Below are 9,004 nucleotides of genomic sequence, written 5' to 3'. Positions count from 1 at the left end.
CCTTTCTGCCCTCACCTGTCTCCTGTCAGGACTGTTTCAAACACATACACAGACAACACAGGAGCTTGCATATTGCACCCCTGCTCCGTCCAACCCCCCCACCCTGCTCAAAGCAGCCACCCTCGGGGCTTGTGCGTGCGAATCCGGCTGTGGACTCAGCAGCCCCCATCGCCGCACCCCCTCCACTCAGGGTAGTGAGGGAAATGAAGGCTTTAGGAGTTCATTATAAAACAACAACAGCAGCAGCAGGGGATAGGCCTCCTGGGGCCACAAGCTATCCCATCTCATCCCTCCATCCTCATCTTTTTCCTTTATGTACTTCAATATCTCAACCCCGGTCCACCCTGCTGCCCGCGACACACTCCTCCGTCTCACTCTTTATCCCACTGCTCTGCTGAGAAGAAGGTGGCTTTTTTAATACATAGCATTCATGTTGAATAAAGTTAAATATTGATCCGCAATATGATAATATGGGAAGTTAATATGAGTGAGTCAGTAGTCTCACCACATGAACTCGTTTGACCTCAGTCATCAGCTGACGCGTGTATGGATCGCTGGACTGAAGTTTTCAACTTTATTGTCTGAGAGGGGAAATTAATATTGGAGCAAAGGATACATGCAGAGATTTATACTGGTAATACAATGCTGTTATTAGATGGACAAAAGCATATCGTTGCTGTCCAGTGAAAACCATGTATCTCCAAAATCTGAGCCGCGAAAATCAGCCCTGTTTTCGGCTTTGTGACAATACGTTTTCCAGCCGGTCCAGTGGGCTTTAAATGTTTTTATTTAACTTTAGAAATAGAACAATTTTCTCAATCCATAACGAAACTCTTGAAGCCACACTATGAAAGTTTTGATGAACAGTATCCACTGAAGAGTCATTAAGTCAACAAACTCAAACTGATTTAGTAATCTCCATTACAGAACAATATTATCCAAAGTTTGCTATCACTACCTAGCATTTAGCAACTGTAAGCTCTCGGTCATACCAGATCAAGTAAGGCTGCAGCAGCAGAACCCCTGAGTGTGTTGCATTGAGAAGTAAAGCATTAAAGAGGTTTCAAGAAGCACGTGTTTTCTGCAATTACAGTGATTCATTCTCTCTTTTACATGAGGAAACATTTTACCCTTTATTTCCCCCTCTTTTTATATGGTTAATCTCAAAGTGCTGTCATGAATGTCCTCCCTAAAAGGTACATTACAAAATGGCTGAGAATTCCCCCCCCCCAAGACAGTCAGTATACTCATCATTTGCACTAACAATACAGATTTCTAACGTAATCAGACTTGTGAGAAAAACCTAGTAATTTTAAAATTATTTGACAATTCTCTGCAAGAATCTGGGTCTCAAGTTGATGTTCTAATAAGGAATAATAATGTGTAATCATAGTAATTAGAGAGCAACATCAAAAGCACCCAGGCGCACACTAAACATAAATGCCTCATACAATAGCCCAGTGTGTGCTGTAGCTTCACTGATGCCTTGCAAATGAGTGGAAAATTATGATTCACGGATAATAGCACGTAAAGTGCTCTCATCATCATCACACTGGGGCGGCCGATTGTAACTTTCTAATGGTGAGTCGGGGGTCAAATGCTCTGTAAAAAGACAGCATTCCTCTGAGTCATCATCGCCATTATGATTGTCGTCGCGGTTGGTGCGATGGCCAGAGGCACAACACCTGTAAGCGTGCCCGCCACCCACCCACTCCGCGCCTGTTACCGGGCGGTTGAGGGTGATGCAGCGAGACCACAGTGGTTTGAGATGAAAAGGAGGGCAGGGCAGTGTCAGCAGGAAGTGGTTTTTTACTCGCTGGACGCAGGGTGCAGGGTTTCAGGCAGGTGTATTGCACTCGTTTCCCTGTTGTGTGTGGGGTGTGTGTGCATGTGTGCGTGAGAGAGCACAGTTGAGGGTGACCGCCGCCAGCAACTGAACAAGACACAACAAACACATAGCTCTTACAAATGTATGTCCATTTATTAATCTTATTTGTTTTAAATAAGAATGTAAAGCAACAAGATTAAAGAAAAACATTTACTTTTGAATATATATATATATATATATATATATATATAAGACCAAATTCAAAAGAACTGTACAAAAATCTAAAATATGATCAAAGGAACAGGACAGGTATCTACAGAGAGAATAACTCTGCATAACTCATAAATCTTACTGATATTTGCCAAAAGATGAAGTGAGGTAGTAAATTACGATTCCACATTGTCATGCGCCTGGAGCCCTGGCATGAGTTATATTCATATCATATATACAGTTCAGAATCGCTCACACATAACAACATAAACTGGCCAGTAAAAATAAACCTTTCCGGGTCTAACGTGCACTATTGACCTGCGCACATGGACACTTTGTTTTGGATGTGAGTATCAGGGAGTAAACATGGTGATTTCCTTTGATTAGCAATTTACAAAAATAAGGAGCATAATTGGCCCAGTTCAAAGGCATCGAGAACAAAGATGTGGCTAAATTAGACTTTGAAGACTGAATGGTTCAATCAGGCAATTTTGAACTTGAAAGTATTGTAAAGTGTGCACCTCTATAAATAGAATTTTAAAAAAAAAAGAAAAGAGCTGGTATGTTTACAATTTAAGTGTTTTTCATTCTTGTTTGCAGGAGTGTTTGGTGTTTCCCCTCACTATTACTCAGAGTATTTTCCCTTTGTTCTGCTGAGCACACATTAGGCTGCATGTAGAGATTTCCATAGACATTTCCATAAGAGCAACTGAAACCCAGCATGTTTCTTTACACAATAACCCAGTTAATGCATGTAGCTACAATGTATATCAGTGGTATCAACCACACCTCAAAGCTTCCAGTGGTTCTATTTATACATATATTCTGTGATTAACTACACACTTTGTATCATCATAGCACGAGCAACTTAAGTGCTTTTTACTCAGAAAAGAACCCTCAAAAGTTCTCCACAGCAGAGAATAGAACACAGCAGACAGAATAGGACAGACAGGTAGATTCCTTTTCAGGCTGTTTTAGCCTTAGTGGCAACTCTCGATTATAAGAAGGTTAAAGTATAAAGCAGCAGTACAACAGACACGATGAGTGATACAATAAATAGTCAAATGAAATGGGATAATTACAATACAGCAAAGTCAGTGTCGGAGCTCCCCTGCAGGCAGGGTTTGACGTCGTACTGCTGGTGGCAATCCAATCCAGTCCAGTACCTGCTTTTTAAGAGCTTGATTCCCTCCATCTCAGAAGAGCGGGATTTTCAGTGCATCCAGTGAGAGGAAAGAAGAGTGGTTTGAAAACATCCTCACCTACTGTAAGCGGCTGCATATCAAATCGCTGATGATTAGCAAATAACCGGCAATTTTATAATGCTTTATAAGTGTATATTCCTCCCAAAAAATAACATGCAACTCAGAATGGAGATCTGCAAAGACATGATCTGATGTGATGTGATCAGAGCAGCGGACTGTCTATAGGAGATTATAGTTCAGTCATGTCAATGTGTGAGATCAGTGAAGAACTCTTTGTCTCTCTCACATTTTTCCACTGACTCTTTTTGTTTTGCAAGTCTTCACATACTCCCTACATTTCTTCTATCTCATTATTTGTTTATGCAGTTTTGCAGGTGTACACCTCCTCCTCTCTCACACATGTCTGACACTCCACGTGGCAGCACCAGCGTACCTGGCAGTGGCAGGACAGGCTGGTGAGGCGCATGGCTGTGTTGTAACCCCGTCCACAGCACAGACTCTGACAGCTGGTGTCTTTGGCACACGACCGGCCGCCTGTGCCCGGGGAGTAGCGGGAGGGCCTGCAGAAGCTGGGGGAGTCTTCCAGGTAGACCAGGTCAGTAGTGCGGAGGCTCTGGCCGTGGCGACGGGGCCCTGCCAGCTCGGTCTCCCCTGTGGCTACGTTGGTGACACTCAGCACTCGCACTGCAGTGTCATATCTATACTTCAGCAGCCGCCCGGTGTCGTGGAAAGGCGACAGCTGCTTCCAGCAAGTCCGTACGGCGCAAGAGCCGGAGACACCGTGACACTTGCAGGTTGTTTTCAGCCCGCTCTTCACTGCCTGAGATGGGAGGGAGAAAAAAAAAAGCATGGGAGGGGGAGAGATGTCAGTCCCTTCAGTTTGATTCATTACCTGGCCTCTTATCTGGGAAGTCTATCTGGACAGAGTGAGACAGTTTCCTGCAGGTTGGGTAGAGGGTTAGGGGTGGTGGTCTGCAGCAAGTGTGCCTTTAGCTCACCTCAGTCAAAAATTTTGATATAATGGATTGAGGGGGACTGTTCAGGATGCTGTATTTCATTTACCTCCCATTTCTCACTTGGACAGCTCTTGCACTTCTTTTTTTTTTTCCTCAATGTGTCGAAACTAGCTCTGTCTGCCTCTCTCCTGTCTCTCTTTGCTAAAGCCCGAGGCAGAGGTGACAAACAGCGCAGACGGTGGAATCTCTCCACCCTGTTTTTAGTACATGCCTGCTCATGGAAAACATTGATAAGAATTTCTGTGCAAGAAGTGCCAAAAAATGTTTGTAATGGTGCCCCCTCGATATAGGTTAATAGTTCACTGAGTTTGATGGTCAGTGATGAGAGCGCGATCACTCAGCCTGCTGTCTTGGCAGGGGCCAGAGACAGGTCATACAGAGAGAGCCAGAGGGTACTTCTGGGTTGAAAAGTTCTGCTCAGTTCCTCCCTTTGCAGGTATGATCGCCTCAGGGGCTTCAGAGCACCATTACTGAGGCATGGGAGAGGTGTGGGGAGGGGGGTGCCACTTCATGTTTTTGTTATCACAGCTCCTCTAAGCCACATTGGTGAAAAGTGAGGAAAACTTTTAACTCAGTAAAGATGAGATAAGATAGTCGCCCTCAGTTCTTCCTGTTGTGTTGTTTTTTCCTTTTTGTCTCCACCGGCTCTAACTTAGGTGTGAGCTGCAGGGAGTAGGACCCTGGGGCCTGCTATTTCAGAGCTGGTGGTTATGAACATTAGGTGGATTTATGAAGAGCACAGTGATCCAGTAAGTGGAAAAAAATGCTCGCTCGTATATTAAAAAGAGGCCACGGATATAATCGTTCTCTCCGACATGAGACCTTTAATTTTCTGTAGGTCTGTACAGCAAGCTTTATCATGCCTGAAAACACCTGGCTCTGACGATCACCCAGCCGTCTTGTCTCCCTGCTGCACCGCCTCACCCTCTGCCTCCTGTACTATCCACCAAGGCCGACGACGGCAGCAAATAAAGGGGGGCGTTTGTCTTGGCTGGCACGGAGAAAAATTATGCAGGTGAGGATTACAATTCTGTATCCTCTGATGATGCGGGAGTGTGCCAGAGCTATAATTGTTATGTAAAATTGCAGCCCAGCTAATTGAGCAAAGTGTGGCTCCGGTATAGGCGACGTTTTTGATGCCTTGGGCTTGGGTGGCAACATCATAAAAGATAGAGAGGAGAGCAGGTGGGTTATTTTGCTGTGTTATTCTCTACTCTACTCTTTGCGTTTATTTGTTCACACTCACCCGAATTCCGACGTTGATGTTGTGGGCGTCGACCTGAGCCCTCAGGTCCTTGCTGACCCTCTTCTGTCCGAGGAACTTCTTTAGAAACTTGGTGCTGTATTTCAGGTTGTCGCCGCAGACCCCCCACTGCCACGCCTCTCGATGCTGGATGCCGGGGGAGTCGTCACACGTGCACCTCTCCATTCGGCCCGAGCTGCACGCTTTGGCGAGTGCATGAGTCAGCGCCGCAGAGGACACTGCCAGGAGGAAGGCAGTCTCCTTGAATGCTGCGATAAATGGATAAGGCGTCAGAGGAGAGAGAATAACTGTGTGTCAAGAAAATAAAAATATTAAAAGCACATCAATTAAGTTTTATCTGGACACATTTGAAGAGGTGAATTTGCTGAGATAACAACACAAGAGCTATTCCTGGCATCAAAAACTGCTCTGAGTGCAAACTGATTATAGCTGTAGGGATTATTTGATAGTTTACACTCATCACAATGTCTTTTGTGCCACTGGATAAACCTTTAAGTCGAAATGTTTACAAAGCGCTCACTACGTTGTCATGGTTTAAAACAACGTCAGCATTATACTGCAAATTTTCATGTGTCATAATTCCTGCTCTGACCTTTCCTTTTGGTTTCGCACTGTTATTTGCTTCACCCAGAGCCGTCACCAGGGTATATTTTGATCCAATTAATTATTATTTTGACTAGGAAGGATTTTCCCAGATGAAAGTGGGTAATCACGCCACCCTTTTCCTCTGGGAATGGGCGCTTTCCCGAGATAAAAATAACCACAGGGCTTGAGCGCTCTCCACCACACCACATTTCTTGGCTTTCTACTCCCTCATTACCTCTATGCTGACCTGTTCATGTTCTCCCACACACTGATATCCATATGCATAGAGCCTGGGAGATCCTAAAGCATTTTCTGTGCACAGCAGACATGCAGGGGATGTGAGCTACAGGCAATATGGCGATTCAGTATGGACACATCTCATTTTTGAGGTTTGTCAATGGTTGTACCAAGCAAAAAAATATTCAAGTAGACAACTTCTGGAAAACTTTTTTTCAGGGGTTGTATCAAATCACGTGACGTAGCAGAACATCTTAAGTACCATAAAAATAAAAGAGAAAGCCTTCAGAAGTGTGGCTGTAAGAATGGCTGTGACTTTGAATAACATGCACCACAGTGACTTCAGACAGTGTACTGTGATTTGAGTATCTGACGCTCATTTCTGTGTTGTAAAATCAGTGATGCAAAAAGGAAACTGTCGGTAAATTTGCATCATAAGGCGACAACAGCCACTTTTTTGTTTTTGTTTTATATGTTTCAGACGTTTTATTGTTTTATTTTGAAATTGACATAATAAATCAATTGATATCCATTTGATGCTGACCAATAACATGAATAAAAAAATAATTCATATAAATAAAGGCCTATGAAAATGTATCTTTGAAAATGCTTGAGGTAAGTTTGAGTGTTTACACACCATTACACCCCAGTGTGAGAACAGCTTTACATGTGGTTTATGAGTCAAACCATGAATATAAATGTTCATTATTAAGACAAGTTACAGAAACTTGTCTAATTACTGTCTCACACCTTTATAACTGGTCATGATCCGTTTACTCATCCTATTTCTCCCTCTCAATTGTAATTGCTTCATTTAATCACTTGCTGTTACGATAAACTGATGTTTCCCTCAGCATCAGGAGCGTGCAGGCAGATGTGGCGCAGCACATCCTTCTCACAGACACTGATACTTTTCCATAAAATATACTTCATGTCATCTAGGTGAGTGATGGAGATAAGAAAAACGTGCAGCTGTGCACCTGCTTCACTTCAAAGAAAATACAGATAGAGACAAATAAACGACAAGGTCGTCTGTTCGGTCCCAACAAGAACTCATGAACTACCGTTCACTGATCACTTTGGTAAGTGCTAAAACTAACGCGTGTCGATAGTACAGACTGAATGAAAGGCTCACCTCTCTTCAGGAGGCTTCCCCGGCCATCCAGGCTGCAGTTCCAGCGCTCGTTCCTGAACTGGTACCGACACTCCAGGAGGCTGAGGCGCACCGACTCCCGCAGCGTCTCGGCCAAGCCAGGCTCCCTGCGGCACAGTCTCTTCTGCCGCCTGGTCAGAGTCATCTGCTCGCACTGCTTCAGGTGTGCCTTTCCCGTAGGGGGTTCATTGGAAAACGGTCCGGGTAAAAACACCAAGGGTTCCCGACCTGTCAGCCTTGGAGAGGACAGAAAGAAACCAGTTAGAAATTGTAAGTCTTCGATAAAATGCAAAACATTTTCCGACGTTTAAAATCAACTACAGGCCAATAGCATGATACTGAAATATTCTCCAATAATTAAACCACTCTGTCACCGCCGTTATTTCCTGATAGAAAAATGTGACTATGACAAAATTGTGCGTTGGAGCGTTGCTGAATTGTTTTACGCTCTTGCCACTTGAAAATGTTAATTTCTCTGATAATAAATTAAATGAAAAAGAGGAACTAATTTAATTTCCCCACTATATGTCCAAACTGCAAACAGTATGAACCCGTATACATTAATAAAATAAAGGATAATCCAACAAATCCAAGAGAATCGCTCAAAATAGCCAAAAATTCATCTTAATTTGATCGAGATGCGTCTTAAATTACCACTATAGTTATGATTATGGTTAACTGCAATAACTTCGCATAATAATTTGCAAAGCTCTAGAAGTTTTGAACAACACTATAAATAAAATATAGCTCAATAGTTTGTGCGCAATTGACGCGTGCGTAAACTGGTTAAAGCGTGTAAAGCATTACAATAACAAAGATAATCAATAAATGTGATGGGCGTAGGTAAGAAAAAAGACGTTATCTGACCCAAAATAAGCTGCAGTGTGCGAGAGGAGGATGCAGAGTGCAATGAGTCGCAATAGGCAGGCGGTCCGTGGGAGCCTGGAGCGCATGGTGCCGGGTTGGCGCTGCTCTTCATCTCGCTGATTCTTCAACGGAGAAAGTCTGAGCCGTCTGCTCGACGCACCTCTTTAAGGGCCCCCACATGCACACAGACTTTCAACCCGGTGCGCCTGGCCCAGTGCTCCGCTTGGAGGCAGGGCTCTTAGGAGTGGGGGGGGCGGGGGGGGGCGCACATCATATTACCGTACCCTCATTGGACTCTCTGAATATTACTGTGTTCCCTCCCACTGTAACGCCACCCAGGTGGACGGAGCTGCAGAATGATTGTGTTTACCTGCATTGATACAGAAATCTCAACACACCTTGATGCACACCATTAGGACGTTCGCACAAGAATCCAAACCTAATCAAACACATTGTTATGGGCAGAGGGACTTCATTTCAACTCTCAACTCCAAACACTTTAATTATGCGTCAAAAAAAAAATTTGCCACTCAGATTGAATTTTTTGCATAAATTGCTATTTGGTTGATCAGTAAATGAAAATCAGCATGGTGGTTTCATGTTCTCCCCTTAAATGCAGCAAACACACACCCTGAAGTG

The 9,004-nt window shown here is 43.8% G+C and overlaps 1 protein-coding gene across 1 annotated transcript; it reads right to left on the bottom strand.

Annotated features, from left to right (window-relative positions):
- Nucleotides 1-2,088: 2,088 nt before the first annotated feature.
- LOC111217603 (protein Wnt-9b-like) lies at nt 2,089-8,533 on the bottom strand. The gene is made up of 4 exons (XM_022739550.1): nt 8,366-8,533; nt 7,481-7,734; nt 5,506-5,771; nt 2,089-4,063 (listed from the first exon to the last, which is right to left on the bottom strand). Exons 1-4 carry the CDS (start codon nt 8,449-8,451, stop codon nt 3,602-3,604), a joined length of 1,068 nt encoding a protein of 355 aa, XP_022595271.1. The 5' UTR covers nt 8,452-8,533; the 3' UTR covers nt 2,089-3,601.
- Nucleotides 8,534-9,004: the final 471 nt, after the last annotated feature.

Source organism: Seriola dumerili, unplaced genomic scaffold, assembly GCF_002260705.1.
Source record: "Seriola dumerili isolate Sdu_G_001 unplaced genomic scaffold, Sdu_1.0 BDQW01000044.1, whole genome shotgun sequence".
Classification (NCBI taxonomy): domain Eukaryota; kingdom Metazoa; phylum Chordata; class Actinopteri; order Carangiformes; family Carangidae; genus Seriola; species Seriola dumerili.
Note: the sequence above shows the minus strand (reverse complement) of the source record. Positions and strands in the feature narration are given on the sequence as shown.

What these genes read in the sequence shown, in the direction of transcription:
- LOC111217603 (XM_022739550.1), bottom strand. Translation starts at nt 8,451, where the DNA reads ATGCGCTCCAGGCTCCCACGGACCGCCTGCCTATTGCGACTCATTGCA. An exon ending in GGGAAGCCTCCTGAAGAGAG is followed by an intron (nt 5,772 to 7,480) that starts GTGAGCCTTTCA and finishes CATTTATCGCAG; the next exon opens with CATTCAAGGAGACTGCCTTC. An exon ending in ACATCAACGTCGGAATTCGG is followed by an intron (nt 4,064 to 5,505) that starts GTGAGTGTGAAC and finishes CTCCCATCTCAG; the next exon opens with GCAGTGAAGAGCGGGCTGAA.